The 16,417-nt window shown below is 44.2% G+C and overlaps 1 protein-coding gene across 1 annotated transcript in view; it reads right to left on the reverse strand.

The window, feature by feature from the left end:
- Positions 1-16,417, reverse strand: part of MCC (MCC regulator of WNT signaling pathway) — a gene marked incomplete at both ends in the record, with an annotated part of 309,641 nt that overhangs the window by 150,432 nt on the left and 142,792 nt on the right. Inside the window, one exon of the mRNA XM_080711825.1 lies at positions 1,360-1,473. Coding sequence (XP_080567951.1) covers positions 1,360-1,473 — 114 coding nt within the window. The remainder of the gene's footprint in view (positions 1-1,359; positions 1,474-16,417) is intronic.

The following is a 16,417-nucleotide window of genomic DNA, read 5'->3' on the forward strand; positions in this document are numbered from 1 at the left end:
ACTAAAGTATCATGATTTTGTAAGTCCTAATAAAGTAATGAGCCTAGGCATCAAATATAGACAACTGTAACATCACAAAAAGATAACCAGGCATTAAATACCTTCTGGTGAAAAAATATTTACAGTTTTATCAAAGGGACTGGGCAGGAATCTGGCTGTTCCTATGGATTCAGCTGTCAATATGCAGGCAAACTGAAACATCATCATGTGAGTGTATAGTCAGTAACATCTGGACTGTGGGAAACTCTCAGGCTTAACAGGTATATTAAAAAGCAAACAAAGAGCCGGGCATGGTGGCACATACTTGTAATTCCAATCAATACTTAGAAGGCTGAGACAGGAGGATTGTAGGTTTGCAGCCAGCCTCAACAAAGTAGTAAGGCCCTTCACAATTTAGTGATACCCTGTTCCAAAATAAAAAGTAAGCCAGGTGTGGTAGCACACGCTTGTAATCCCAGCATTTGGGAGGCTGAGGCAGAAGGATCATGGTTCATGTCCAGCCTCAGCTTACTTAGTGAAGTTCTTTGCAACTCAGTGAGACCCTATTTCAAAATAAAGAATAAAAAGTAGGGATGAGGGTGTATGTAGCTCAGAGGTAGAGTGCCCAAATTCCATCTCTAGTACCGCAAAAATAAATAAATAAATAAACAAACAAAACAAACAAACAAACAAAAGATAGGGCTGAGGTATAGCTCAGAGGTAGAACACCTCTGGGTTCAATCCCCAGTAACACACACACACACACACACACACACACACACACACACACACACAACCTATAGATTAAAATATTTAAAGGAAACATCTGTTTTTTAGATGGGCAAGACTAGACTCTAGTGCCTAAAGATGCAGACTTCAGTGATAAACTGTAAGGAAACAAGGAATATTACTATGAAAGTATGACAATTGGGGTTGGACACAAGGAGGAGCTTCAGAGGTAGCAGGCGAGCTGTTTCTCAACAGAGAGTGGGTATGAGTGTGTTACAGACTGAATGTTTGTGTGTCCCCTCCCCAAATCCATATATCAAAACCTAAACCCCTGATGTGGTGGGATTAGGAGGTGGACTTGGGAAAAAGATTAGGCCATGAGGGTGATACACTCCTGCTGGGATCAGTGTCCATCTAAGAAAACTTGGGAGATGATCTCACTCTCCTCCCTGAAGCCAGCTAGGAATGAAGTTGGCAGAGGCCTTGACTTTCTGGCTCCTAAACCAGAGAACATATACATTTGTTGTTTAAGCCGCCAGCCTATGGTGTTTGTTATAACAGTCCAAACAGTGTTTTCTCATTGGGTGGAATCTGTCTTGTGAGAATTTCTACATACATGTTTTATCTCAAACAACTCTGCAGATCCCTTACCTGTGCCTTGGCCAACCTCTTTTCTAGAAGGTCCCGTTCCCGTTCCGTTTGCTGCAGACGCTTGTTAAGCTCCACTATGTCTCCCTTGAGCGATGCCAGGGCTGCCAACTGGAGCTATGGTGACAGAAACCCAGGAGGACAGGGTTAGCCTCCTCAGAACACACCTCCTCCACGCATCCCCGTAGTTGCACAGCCATGTAAAAGAGTGCATCCTCCCAGAATGGACTCTTGAAAACGCAAGTGCCCTAATCCCAGGGGACAATGCACAGGCATCAGAAGTCACAGGAAGCGGGGTCATATGGCCGCCCTACCCGCAACAGGAAGAAAGTCGTCATGTGTGGGCAGTGGGGCCTAATTTCAGATGGTACAATTGAGATACAGAACAAAGCTCCTTATTCCAAGGGCGTTTTCTGAGTTATTCGGAAATGATGAGGCTAAGGGATGGTATGGGGCTGTCTGACTGTCAGCTTACGATGCAAGGAGAAGGTAAAACACACAAAAACCTTTACTTTCGGAAAATCTGACAGCTGATCAGTCAAATTCACTTTTTGCAATTCAGTCTCCTGAAATCCTCCATACACAGCAGTTGGTGGCTGAGTATAAAGAAAGGGAGAGTGTCTTCTTTCCTTCTCTCCCTCCCTTCTTCCCTCTCTTTTAAGATGGTCTCCTCTAAGACCTGGCCCATTTATTTTCTTGCCATTTGCCCCTTCCACCTTGTACCCTAAACAGCCTGGATTGGACAGAAAAATTGCTTCTCATGTGATAGCCAACCCTGTCTAAAGACTGGGCGTGGTGGCACACGCCTGTAATCCCAGTACTTGGTAGGCTGAGACAGGAGGATGGCAGGGTCACAGACGGCTTTAGCAAGTAGTGAGACTCTTATCAACCTAGAGAGATTCTATTTCAAAATAATAAAATCAGGCTGTGGGTATAGTTTGAAGGTAATATGCCCCTGGGTTCCACACCTAGTACCCCCCCACACACACACACAGAGCAGGACCAGAATTCTGATAAATTATGCTGTGCAAAACACACCTAGAAGCTGTGTAGACATCCTCCCTTAGCCAACTCTCTCAGGAGTGTTCTTGACAAGTCAACGAGGGGCACCATGCACTGCAATCTCAGCATGCTCAGGTTCAGCCTCTGAGGACTGAGCTCTGGCTGCATACACTCTGGCCTCACAGGGGCCTCCTGGAGTTCTCAGGTCCAGGGATGGAACCGCTCAATGCTTGGCACACCCATCCCCAAACAGCACCTGAAACCCTCGCCTTGCAGGCTGGCTTCACAGCTGCCTCTTCTGCCCCGCCCAGTGGTACTCAGAGCCCCCTACTGAACCCTCATTTGGGTAGGTGATGAAATCAGAACAAATGTTCCCTCTGTATAAGCTTTCTATAGCTTCTGCCAAGAAGGATTTAAAGAATGAGCAAATAAATGTGATCTGTAAAGATGGACACACAACAATGGTACACGATTCACCTTAGAAGATTTTTCATTTCAGATTTAGAAAAATGCTCTTTTCTATGACCTGCCCCTCCACTCACACTGCATACTGGATGAGTAGGTGGGGCTGGGGTAAGACGATGGGGACCAGGAGTGGGGTTTCATAGCAGTTGTTTTGTTAAACTCCAACTTTAGTGAATATGACTTCACTTAATTGCATCAGACTACAAACCAACAGATCAATAGCTGATTTGAAATCAGGAATGCTTGAAATTTAAAAAAGGAAATGTCAGGCAATCTGGCACTATTTGCTTTCCTTTGTATGGCTAGGGCTGCTCAGAAAAGGTCACTTTGGTTTTCAGAGATGAAGTTTTATGTGATGATTTCTTTACACAAATACCAGTGTTCCCATTGCACAATCTTCCTGAGACTGTGTTCTTTCAAACATGGTGGAGCAATAGAGATTGCACAGTTTGACTAACCGGAGAGCCTTTGAACTGCCACCTGAGGACTTTTCTTCAGCCTTGGACACTGATGCATTACACAACCGTATCAAATCTTAGGGGAAGGATCATATACATTGAGAGCTGAAATGTTGTTTGTTTGTTTGGTGCTGGGGATTGAACCCAAGTGCATTCAACCTCTAAGCCATTCCCCAATCCTTTTTTTATTTTTTATTTTTGGTGGTACTGGGGTTCCTGGAAACCCTTCTACCTCCGGGCTATACTCCCAGACCTATTATATATTTTATTTGGAAACAAGGTCTCTTAAGCCAGTGCGATCCTCCTGTCTCTGCCTCCCAACCATGGGGATTACAAGTGTGCACCACCATGCCCGGCTTCCCCAATCCTTTTTATTTTGAAGGAGGGTCTCACTAAGTTGCTAAGGCTGGCTTGGAACCTGTGAGCCTTTTGTCTTGGTCTCTCAAGTACTGGGATTAAATGTGTATGTCATCATATCTAGCTGAAATATGCTTTAAGAAATAAAAAAAAATGGGTCAGTGGTGGTGGTGCATACTTGTAATCCCAGTCCTTGGGAGGCTGAGACAGGAGGATTCCAAGTTTGTGGCCAGCCTCAGCAACTTAGTGAGTCCCTGTTTCAAAATAAAATAGGGCTGGGGGTGCAGCTCAGAGGTAAATCACCACTGAGTTCAACCCCCAGCAACAAACAAACACACACACACACACACACACACACACACACACACACACTTATGAATGAGTCCTCAGTATCTTTCCAAAATATTTAAAGCCAGAGGTATAGCGAGACAGCACAATTCACAATCGCCAAGTTCCTTTATCCATAATCAACAGATGAATGGATTAAGAAAATGTGGTATATACAGACAATAGTGTTTTATTAAACCATGAATAAGAAAAAAAATTATGTCCTTTACAGAATAATGAATGGAATTAGAAAACATCATGCTAAGTGCGATCAGTGGGACTCAGAAAATCAAGGGCCACGTGGTTTCTTTTATATGTGGAAGCAGGAGAGAAAACAGGCAAGAACAGCTACCTCATGAGGATGAGGAGAGGGGCCAGTAGAGGACTGCAAGGAGGGCTGAGGGTCAGGAGGGAGGGAGAAGGGAGAAGAGAAGGGAGGCTTTGGGAAGGAAAGAGACAAAGTAATGTTGTGTGCATATACAAATGTGTCACTGTGAACCTCGGGATCATGTATAGGGAGAGAATGGGGTTAGGTGGGGGGACGGAAAAAGACCAGATGATGTTGTGTATGAATGTATTATCACAATGCACTAATAAAAGAAACATGGGAGTGGGGACGAGTATCCCAAATGTGGGTGCCTAGAGGTGCTTCCCACCCAGCACCTTCCATTACTTCTGAGGAAGACAGCCTGTAGGGAATGGGGAGGGCTGGAAAGCTGACACAGAATGCTGGGCCCTGCTGGTGTCACAAACTGGCTCACGTGAGGGGACACTAGGGAAGGAGCTGACAATACCTTCTGGCCCCCCAGCTCTCCAGAGCACCAGGAAAGCTCCCAGGACAGGCATCAGGGCAGCCCCTTCACCTCTCTGTATGGAAGACATGAAAAGGGAACAGACAAGTTGTTCTTAGCTGTCTTCAGGTCACAGATTCCTTAAGACTCTCAAGCCGGGCACAGTGGTGCACATCTGTAACTCAGCTACTGGGAAGACTACGGTAGGAGGATTGCAAGCTTGGGGCTAGATTGCACAACTTAGTGAGGCTCTGTCTCAAAATAAATAAAACTAAAAAGGCTGGAGGTGGAGCTCAGTAGAAGAATGCTTGCCTAGCAATATGCAAAGCCCTGGGTTCAATATCCAGTACCAGGGAGAAAATCCCAGAATCTCACAAATGTGATCCACCCTTCTTTTAAGGGAGAGCAGGAATTTGGAGTACATGCACATTTTCTACCCAGTTATAGTGATGACACAGCCTGGAATCTCTCTGTGAACCTCCAAGTTAAGGAACTTCTGAGCTAGACCTCAACTCTGTGATCCACTGAAGTTCCTTCTCACTGTCTCCTCCTGTCACACTCTGGGCCTCTGGGCGAAGAAAGGCCCGCAGTACCCAGCATCCTCCACTGCTCTACAAGCGCAGGAGGATCTTAAACCCAAGGATTAGCCCACTTACTTCAGGTGCCTGGACAGCTTAGCACCGCAACAAAGACCTCGACACTCTCTTACTGTATATAATCTTGTATGTGACAGTGATCTTCAGTTTTGACATAAGTACAAACTTTAAAGTATTTTCTCTAACTATATAAGAAATAAAAAATGTGCCAGTAGAAAAATTAGAAAAGCCTTTTCAATGTCTTAGTGATAGACTCTGGGTGGCTTGAAGCTTTTGAATTTATTTAATAAGGTTTCTTGTTGTTGTTTTGGTTTGGTTTAAGAGAAAGGAGTTATTTTTCCATTACAGAAACAAAAGCAGAGTTAAGTGACTATTTTGTGTAGACTGTAACATAAAAGTCATAAAGGGCTATTTCACTTCCTTGCTGGACTGTCATTTTCTGTTCACTAGCTTTTCTCTGAGAATTTTAAACTTAAATAATGAAATCAGGTGTGGTGGTATACATCTGTCATCCCAATACTTGGGAGGCTGAGATAGGAGGGTAACAGGTTTGAGGCCAGCCTCAGCAGTTTAGCAAGGCCCTATTTCAAAGTAAAAAATAAAATAAGGCTGGAGGTGTAGCTCAGAGGTAGCATGCCCCTGGTTTCAGTCCCCTGTACAGAAAAGAAAGGGAAAAAAAAAAAACCCTAAAAAATGAGGTAGGATGAAAGGCGTTCCTCACTGGTTCTTATGATTATTTGGTAGAAGCAACATCTACAGAGAGGGGGAGGTGCAGGCAGAAAGGAGTTGGCAAGCAGCCAAGACCACTGTTGCGTGCAATCTGAGGACAGCTGCTCCGCTCCCATGCTGAGGCCTGAGCAGGAGGGCAGAGGTCCCACCAAGAGGCACGTGCTGGACACCATCCCTTTATGTGGAGCTCAGTAGCTCTCCCTGCCCCACCGTACCACTGACTCAGCAACCAAAAGCAGACTGGCTCTCCCTTCTTTTGGAGTTTGACCCCTCATTTTGACTGAGCTGGTGATATCCCTCCTATATTCAAAAACTAGAACGTCCTGGGCATGGTGGCACACACTTTGTAATTCTAGTGCTTAGGCTGCTGTGGACAGGGAGAATTGCAGATTCATGGCCAGTCCCTGCAACTTAGTGATACTGTTTCAAAACAAAAAGCAAAAAGGATTGGAGGTATAGCTTGGAAGTAGAATGTACCTGGGTTCAATTCCAGTGCCAAAAAAGGAAAAGAAAAAATAAAGGAAAAAGAGAAGTAAAGGTTGGAGAGCTGGGGTGAGGCTCTGGGAATCATGAAGGAGGTTGCATTGGTATGCAGGCAAGCATGAAAAACTCAGCAGAGAACTGTCTCTGGGTAATTTTTTTTATTTTTCCCCCTATATCAACCACTCTACCACTGAGATATACCCAAAGCCTTTCTCATTTTTATTTTGAGATAGGGTATATTACTAAGTTGCCCAGGGTGGCCTTGAACCTCTGATCCTCCTGTCTTGGTCACCCCAGTATATGGGATCACAGGAGTGGGCCACTGGGCCCAGCACCTTTTGGGTAATTTTGTAAAAAAATAAAAATAAATTAGGTAAGAAGGGTACACCCATAGTCCTGTCTACTAGGGAGGCTGAGGCAGGAGGAGCATTTGATTGAGCTCAGGAGTCCAGACCAGCCTGGGCAACAGAGTGAGACCCTGACTCTTATAGAAGAACAAGAACTGATAGTGGCTTTAAGTCCTGAAAGACAAATTTATCAAATACTGAAATTGTCATGCCAGGTTACTCTTACGTTGGCTTTGGAAACAGCCTCTAACTTCTTTCAGTTTCAGATATATGAAGCATGAGGTGTCATTACAAGACTTCTGATGCTCTCATGTACAATTATAATGCACTTTTTTTTTTTTTTGCAGCACTGGGAATTGAAACCAGGGGCATTCTATCTCTGAGATATACCCCCAGCCCTATTTTTATTTATTTTGAAACAGGGTCTTACTAAGTTATAGAAGGCCTCCCTATGTAACTGGGGCTCCCTGCAAACCTGAGATCCTCCTGACTCAGCCTCCCAAGCACTGAGATTACAAATGTGTGCCGCCATGCATAGCATGCACCAATAATTTTTAAGAAAATGTTTAAGACTTTTCATGAACCAAAGAGAAGAAAAATGTCTGTAGTTCATGTCTGTACTAACATTTTCCAAGAAGACACACTTCTCTTCATCCTCAAAGGATCTTTCTTGGCTTTGAGCTGGTTGTATTGCTGCTCAGCTACAAATCCCGGTCAGTGCTCAGCCTATCATGCAGTTACACCCCAGTGGAGCCATGTGACAAAGTTCTTGCCTACAGGTGGATGCAGAAATGTTGTGTGAGAGGCACGAGAGAATCTTCTTGAGGGAGGTCACATCCTTTTTCTTGTCCTTCACCCTTGCTACTTGGTACTTCATGTGATGGATGGAGCTCTGGCAGCCACCTTGCATGATAAAGATGAGGTCCACATTCCAGAAAGCCGAAAGGTGCCCAAGTTCCTAAAAACTTTTTTTTCTATCTACCAACTTTAGAATGCCTAACCCCAATCCTCTGTTACAGCATAGAAATAGATCCACCTCTGTTGCATACAACAGAGGTACCATGGCAAATGAAGGCAATCTAATAGCAATAAGATAAGATAAACCTGGGTTCAAGTCCCATTTATGTCACCTACTGTTGGACCATCTTTGGCCAATCTATCTAATCACCTTGTTACTAAAGAGACAGTGTCTGTGAAGTACCTAGTACCAATGGAAGCCCTCAAGAGATACACATTTCCTGTTTTTCAGCTAAGTTTCAAGTCGATGGTGATTGAGCACCTTCTCAAGAGCAAGGTCCTCACAACGCTGAGAGGGTCACACAGATGATGAATCTTGGCCAGGGAGGTTACTGCTAGGGGCATGGACATGGAGCTGGGAGGCCAGGGGCTGACCACTAGACTCTGATGGAGTCTCAAGGCTTAAGGAGCTGATCCGGGGATCTTAACTCTCTGGGAAGTTTAAAATGCGACCTTGGTGAGGTTGAAATAGAAGCCTGACACTTCCTATACAAATCTCGGTCTCGTATAGGAAGGATTCATTTCTCACATTTCTGGAAATAAAAGTCTCTAATTCCTTGCTCTGCTTTAAGCTTGTTTTACACTCATTTTTACAATGTGTATCCAAATGAAACTAAACTACCTGGACATTTGGCTGCAAGCTAGCTGTCAAAATGCTTGTTATTTTGGGGTGAAACATTCCTTTGAGTAAAACTGCACCATCAACTGGCTTACCCACTTAACCTCTTGACAGGTAAGGTGCACTGCCTCGAGGGCCCAGGTGAGAAGTGGCAGCTTCTCCTCTCCTGAGTGGGTAGATGTCTTTCCCACTACATATCAGCTCTGCATTTCATAAGATTTCCTTGGAGCCCAGCAGGCCAAAGAGTGTGACAAAAGTCCCTCCGGGAACATTGTGGTATTTATGGCTATATCATAGTATTTATGGCAACAAAAGCAGCAGACACAGCCATGCCGTCCACTTGCATGGTGCTCCCATCATCTGTCGCCTTCACATCATAGTCTGTGAGGGACCAGTACTTTTATCCTGCTCCTTTGAACCACAGGTGGTAAATGGGACCCAGGCTTGGATGTAGGCTGTTGAACTCTAAACCCACCATTTTGTTCATCTTTCTGGGAATTTAATTCTTTGTCTATCTCCATCTTTATACACCAAAGGCTCCTACAGTCACAGCTGACAAGAGGGATGTGTTCATCTACAGAGTCTCTATCCAGGTACAGACACCTGGATACCTCCTGGGGCTACAGGCTGAGCCCCTCTTCCCTGCCTTTGTCCAGGGCAAAGTGTGCCTTCCCTCTCTCCTTCTTTTCCACTTGATCTGGCTGTGAGGAGCTCTGGTGAGCTGCACTGTTCATAGTGGGGTGCCCGTTCACCCACTGAGTGATAATGGGAATTACTCTTCTGCCCTTTACCTGAGCCACTTGCCCTCCAGACACAACACTTACAGAATCTTTGCTAATGTTTTAGTGGTGACAATGGGATGCCAACTTCTCTCATCCAATATCCTCTTCATTAAATGAAAAGAAACAAGTGCAGTCAGCTCTACTGGTGGGTTCGGTACTATATGCTTCATATATCTCACCTAATTCCATCAGCTGCATAGTCCCAAGGGTTCCAAATAATTTTTAGAGTTACCATTTGATGACTAATTATGGGTACCAACCAGGCTCTTGAGATAAACATATTATATAAACACACTATCTCTTTTAAGCCCCACTCATTGTAATGCTGTGAAGTAGGTGTTATTATCTCCTCTGGCATGTGAAGAAATCAAGCCACAAAGGAGGGGTAGGAGATCAACTCAAGAACATAAAGCTAATAAATAGTAAGAAGCCAGTCCTGGTAGTGTACATACAGAATTCCAGTAGAATTACAATGGGAGACTGAGACAGAAGGATCACAGGTTCAAGGACACCCTCAACAACCTAGGAAGACTCTTAGCAACCTCACAAGCTTCAGTTTCAAAACAAAAAATAAAATAATGCTTCAGGTGCAGCTCAGAGATAGAATGCCCCTGGGTTCAATTCCCCTTATAAAACACACACACACACACACACACACACACACACACACACACACACACACACGGGGCTGAGGGTATAGCTCAGAAGTAGAATGCCACTGAGTTTAATCCCAAATACCACAAAAAATAAAAATAAAAATAGAAAAGCCCGTATGCAGTATGAGAGCGATTCCATGCACCATTGTTCTCTGTTGCCCTTGGGACACAAGGCATATGCGTGTCTGTGTGCATGTAGGAAAGCAGGTGGGGGCTGTGGGGTGAGGGCAAGGAGTGGGGGACCCAGGAGAAGCAGGGTCAGGGTCTCTGAGGATGAGTGGCCTGTGGGACCTCAGTGGCAGCGACAGCGTGACCTGGGCCACTTTCCCCACCTTCCTGTGGTTTTTGACCTTTGTAGAAGGGTTGGTTCCAAGCTGTGTCTAGGACTCCAGGCCCCACCCTGAGTTCTGAGCCAGGGACGTGCATACTTGATTTCCCCTCTAGTCCCTGGAAGGACCAGGCACTCCGGAAGCCTCGCAGCAGCCGGACGGAACCAGTGCTCACAATCCACTGTGAGCTTGAGGACATCAAGTCCACTTCTCTCCTGGTGAGGGCATGAAACTGAGACCCAGAAAAACAAGCCATATCAAATTCAGATTTTCTGGTTTCCTGCCCAGGGGCATCCTCCTCTTCCAAATGCCAATCCCAGAGCTTGTGGGTGGTGAATGAGTGTTTGTGTCCCGGGGTCTTTGCAGCCAGGAGGAAACAAACGCACAGGAGGAAGTAAGTGGCCTCATTTCGCTTCCCCTCTCCACGCCGCAGGGGCTCTGATTCAGATACACAATGAACAAAATCCCTGCCAAAGGGTGGTGTTCCCTGCCAGATGGACATAATCAGGCATGTTCAGTGGCTTCCAAGACTGGCACATTCCTATTTGCCGCGAGAATTCCAGCTAGGGGCACCTGCTGCGTAATATTTCAAGACATGCTGCTCGCAGTCTTGAAACTTAAAACTCATTAAACAGCATCTACAAGATTGCTCACTGCATGCAAATCACTTTCTGCTGCCCTAGATCAGGTCAGAAAGTAGCAACTTTTGCCTTTCATTTCACCTAGTCATTTCAGAGAAAGGTCAGGGGCTCCTGAGTTACTTTTTAAATGCAGCTCTTCAAAACAGCAGTGTAGCCTGGGGCGTGGTGGTGCACGCTTGTAATCCCATGCTTGGGAGGCAGAGACAGGAGGATCACGCTGGTTCCCCCAGCGGCGCTGACTTAAGAGACCCTGTTTCCAAATAAAAAATATAAAATAGGTCTGGGAGTGTAGCCCGGAGGTAGAAGGGCTTCCAGGAACCTTAGTACCACCACCAAAAAAAAAAAAAAACAGCAATCTAAGGCCCCTTTCACATGGCAGTACTGTAGGAAAATTAACCCCAAGGTTATCTGACACAGGTGATGGTGCTGAAGCACCAAGCAAGAGCCAGGTGTACCTGGGAAGCAGCCGCACCATCATGCCCAGCACCCACTGGGGCCAGTCTTTCTCCACAAACAAGTGGTGGAAAGATGCCTCCCAAGGAGGAGAGGTGTCCATCAGTTCTGAAGGGGACCCTCAATCCGCCTCATTTGTAAGCATATGTTGATCTAAAAATAAGTCCCATAATAATCTTTGCTGGCAATAATACTAGCCAACATCTGAGTGCTAACTGCTGGACTAAGCATGTAACGTGCATTTTCTCAACTACTCTTCACACAGCTCTATGAGGTGGGCATTGTTGTTACCCCCAGTAGAGAGGTGGAGATTGAGGCCAACAGATTAAATAACTTATTGAGCTAGTAAGTGGCAGACCTAGGATGAAAGCCTGCATCTGTCTCACCCCAGAGCCTGGTTCATAGCCACCATGCCCCATGCTTTGCAAGGCAAATACAGAAGAGAAATGTTGAGATGGTAAAGGTTTCAGACGAGAGGAGAAAGCAGAATTGCAAAATCAGCACCCAGAAAATGTCCAACAATTTTGAGAAACTAATACTATTTAACAGGTATCATGCCCAGGAAGGAATCAGAAAGTGATTAATTTCTTGTTATTTCTATACTCCGTAAAGAAAAGTTAAAAAAGAGACTTGGTAGTATATGTAGAAAAGCTTTTAAAAAGTTACACAACTTACGCCGGGCGTGGTGGCGCACGCTTGTAATCCCCGCGCTTGGGAGGCGGAAACAGGAGGATCGCGCAGGTTCGAAGCCAGCCATGCGCGCTGGCTTAGGAGACCCTGTTTCCAAAATGAAAATGTAAAAATAGGTCTGGGAATGTAGCCCAGAGGTAGAAGGGCTTCCAGGAACCCCAGTACCACAAAAAAAAAAAAAAAAAAAGTTACACAACTTAAATATTACATGGGAGGAAAGGCTATTCCAGCCATTCATTCAATCTTTAAAATTAAAAATCTAAAGAGCAGAATATTTTGTATATGTTTTTAAATGTACCCTATACCACCAAGTACTGTGTGCATGTATATTACTATCAACATGATTCATGATTCACATTATGATGTGAGACTATAATGCATCAATAAAAGCATATTTTAAGAAGTCACTAAACATTTTTCATTAAAATAAATTCTTGTTATAACATTTTCAAAAGAAATCAAAATTATATGGTTATACAAGAAAAGAAACACAGACAAAATAAATATACTGCAAAGAAAACTGACTTCATCTCTTTAAATTTCAAGGTGGGCTGCATCCTAATGACATATCAAGAAGGAGATGGAGATGTAACAATTAAATCCAGCTAATCAGGGAACATGAATGTTTCAGCTCACACTAAATACTGATGTGATCCCTGAGGTGGAAACTCCCACAGAGAATTATATGAACATGAGTAACAGAGTTCCCTGACAAGACCTGCACTGTTCATAAATTTTTATATTGATCCAATTTAGCAAGTATTGAGTTCCCCATTCTAAAGAAACCAAGTACCATTAATGGTGAAACAGTCAATAAACTCCACAGATCAGGAGAGACCAAAGTGTTTTTACAGCAATGGTTGAAATGAGATGATCAAGGACCAAACCACACATGCACAGTGGGCCTCAATGCTAGAAGAAAAAAGAACTTGCTATAAGCAAGGACACACACAAAGATCTGTTCAGGATGGTAAAAAGCAAAACTGAGCAGTTGAATAAACTGTATGATAGACAGAGGACATCAACTTATTAACACTCTCATATATGTGTGTGTGTGTGTGTGTGTTTGTGCATAGATATGTGCACATATGTGCATGCTTGCGCACGCACGCGCGCGCACACACACACTCACACAAAGACTAACTTGGTAATCATTATTTCCCATAGGAATGGCTCATCCCCTAAATTCTTTGTTTGATTTCTACTTGTTCACCATCTACCACCCAGGAAAAAATTTCTGTTTCCTCCATCTACATTCTACCCTTGGATGCCTCTCTATTTTTCACAAGACCTACCATTGCTTGGCATTGCATACATTGCTGTTTTTACTGCTGCTGACTCACTGCCTCATGAGACTATGAGTCCCACGAAAGCAGGCAGGTCAAGATGCTGTGGAAAGAGTCACCACACAAGGAGCCATGGTGTGCAACACCTGGTGTATGGTATAAAACTTTAGACAGTACTTGTTGAATATAGAAAATTTAACAATACAGATAAAAGAACTTTCATTACCCTTACCTCCTTCTAGTTAAAATAGCTTATGTGAAACAATGTTTCTATATAGTGTGATTATATTTCCATGTTTATTTTTTTCCTTTCGTGAACATCTATTAGTTTTATACAATTGTTTTTGTTTTATTGGCCCCATTTACAAATTTGTAAATGTAAATTGGCCCCATTTGTATTATGAGGAATACAAATAAATATAATATATAATCTTTGCCCTCAGCTCTAGTGAACTCAGGGGGATAAATTAAGAATTTTCAGAATCTGAGAGAAAGAACATTAGCTATCCTCTAATCTAACAATTCAATCATGCCAAAAATCTTGTTTTTGTGTGCCTGCAGGTGGTCAATATATCTATGTGATAAAAAGCTCAGCAGCCCTCAGACAGCCAAGCCTGTTCACTGTTGGACAGCTACAATCATTAGTAAATTTTACTTTAAACACTGGCTCTCAAATTGCTTTACTTTAATTCCCCCCTATCAGTCTAGCTCTATAAATAGGACAAAATTAGCTCTTTTCTATATTTCAAACTCTCTAAATAAGTCACTGTATCAATAACATCCTCTCTGAGTCATCAAATCTCTAGAACAATTCTTTTTCTCTTGGGGGGTCCAGGATGTCAATGTTCCTTTTGGAAAATGGTGCCCAGGACTAGGCAAGGATTCTAGACGGAGTCTGCCTAGCACACTTCCTAAGTGTCTGCTAATCTCTTTATGAAGGTCTTCATGGCATTCTCACAGAAACCCAGTGAGACCAATGTTATAGTGATCTTACTGTGTAGATTAGGAAACTGAGGCAGAGCCGGTTTTTCTAGTTCTTAAATCCAGAAGCTTCCAAACTGACCTATGACATTTACCAACATGTCATGTCTCCTCCAGGGTCACGTGTCATGCAGCTGCACATCTGGTATGGGTCAAGGAGAAGAGTTTGGGGAGTGAAGACGGGGACTCTGATGGTACATCAATGCTACTCACACTAGAAAGGCTGCTGGCACTACTAAGGACTTTCGCTGAGCTCTGCACTTGCTTCGTCAGTGCCCAGCACTGCGGGAAGAAGCTATTGGGCAGATGAAGGCAGCCTGAACTCCGTGGCCAAACAAGGGCTGTTCTACCCTCGATGACCTCGCTTCTGCAAGCGAGCCACATGGCCTCCAAAGCAGGTGCCCCCCGCCATCTGCCAGCACCAGCCTGGCCAGCGCCTGTGAGTGGTTTTCAATCCCTTGCCAAATCACAAAGACATCCAAAATGTAGATAAAAGCTGCCACACAGTGTGAGTAAGCCCCAGACCAGAACGAAACCCTGCGGCGGTTTGAGTCTGGCTAGATGGCATTCCAGCCCCTTTCCTGTAAGGAGCTGCTTCTTTCTCCCTCAAAGGCAGCTTGTCCCCCCTCTTTGTCTAGAAACCCTAACACAATAGCAGCACAGACAGGAATGCAACAGCTCAGCATTATTTTAATAATGCTGAGTGCAGGGCTCCCTTCCCCCTCTCACCTAAAAGGAACACATTTGGTCACATATGGCCTTGCCAGTATTCTCTCTTATGAATCAATGTGTTCTCTCTCTCTCTCGTTCCCCCTCCCTTCCTTTCATTTCACAGGCTAACTCTAAAATCAATATAGTGGTCGTGGTGATAGAACTCACCGACTGCAGATGGGACAGCCAAGGACAAGGTGAGGTATCCCACATCTCTGCCAACACCTGCTGCTGTAAGGGGCCTAACACCCTTAGAAAAAGCACAAAGAATAGAAGAGGCTCCACTGGTGGCTAATGAAGGAAACGTTTGGCCACAGATACTGATCAGGTATTTCTTTTTTCCCTTGTGGTGCTGGGGATTGAACCCAGGGCCATCCTATCTCTGAGCTACACCCCTAGCCCTGTTTTATTTTTTTATCTTGAAACAGGGTCTCACCAAATTCAGAGGGCCTTGCTAAGTTGCCAAGACTGGCCAACCTATGGTCCTCCTGTCTCAGCCTCCCAAGCTCTGGGATTACAGATGTGCCACTGTGCCCAGCTTGATCAGGTGTTTGATTTTTTTCTAAATGGTAGGAGCCCACAGTGGGAGCAAATGTCTTCCAGCCCATAATGAGTGGCATTCAACAAACCCATGCATGGTTCCAGACCCACCTCCATGGTGGTAATAGATGGTTTTGTGGCTGAGGGAGGTGGGATGCTTTTGGATGCTCACAAATGGTACACGGCCTCCTCCAGTTAAGGTGTTCTTCCATTACTCATTTTTGGAAAAGACATTGCTTAAAAGAGGCAACATCCAATTCTTGATTGTCTTGCCATGTCTACCACCCCATCCCACCCTCCACAGACCTCCTTTAGACCTGGAGAGCAATGCAAAGAGAAACATCCCCTAAAGCCACCTCACTTTGTTTCCTGGATGCAGAAAGGCAATGAGCAAAAAAGACTGTTGAAAAAGTCTAGGCTGTTTAGGAATAAAACATTTCCAGCCTAGATAAAAATGTCAAATGAAAGCCTAAGTCTAGCAGTACTAGAAATACTGCCGTTTTAATGGTACAAAAAATGCACAAAAATATTTACCCGAATTCTTAAAGCTAAGACTCACAACTGAAGAAGTTTATATACACTACCAATCAGTAGACACAGGACAGTAGACACAGGTTGAAAAACATGTTGAGCAAACTTGTGCCTGCTATTCAGATAGAGTGTCCCTAAGCCCGAGTTACTCTGTAAGATCAAAAGTCTGAAATGCTAATTACAAAGCAGTACTGGTGATATTAAAGTTTAAATGCAAACAACATCCCGGAATAGATAAATGGAATTATAAATACAAAGATTCTGTGAGAG

This window comes from Muscardinus avellanarius, assembly GCF_963383645.1.
Source record: "Muscardinus avellanarius genome assembly, chromosome: 1".
Taxonomy (NCBI): Eukaryota; Metazoa; Chordata; class Mammalia; order Rodentia; family Gliridae; genus Muscardinus; species Muscardinus avellanarius.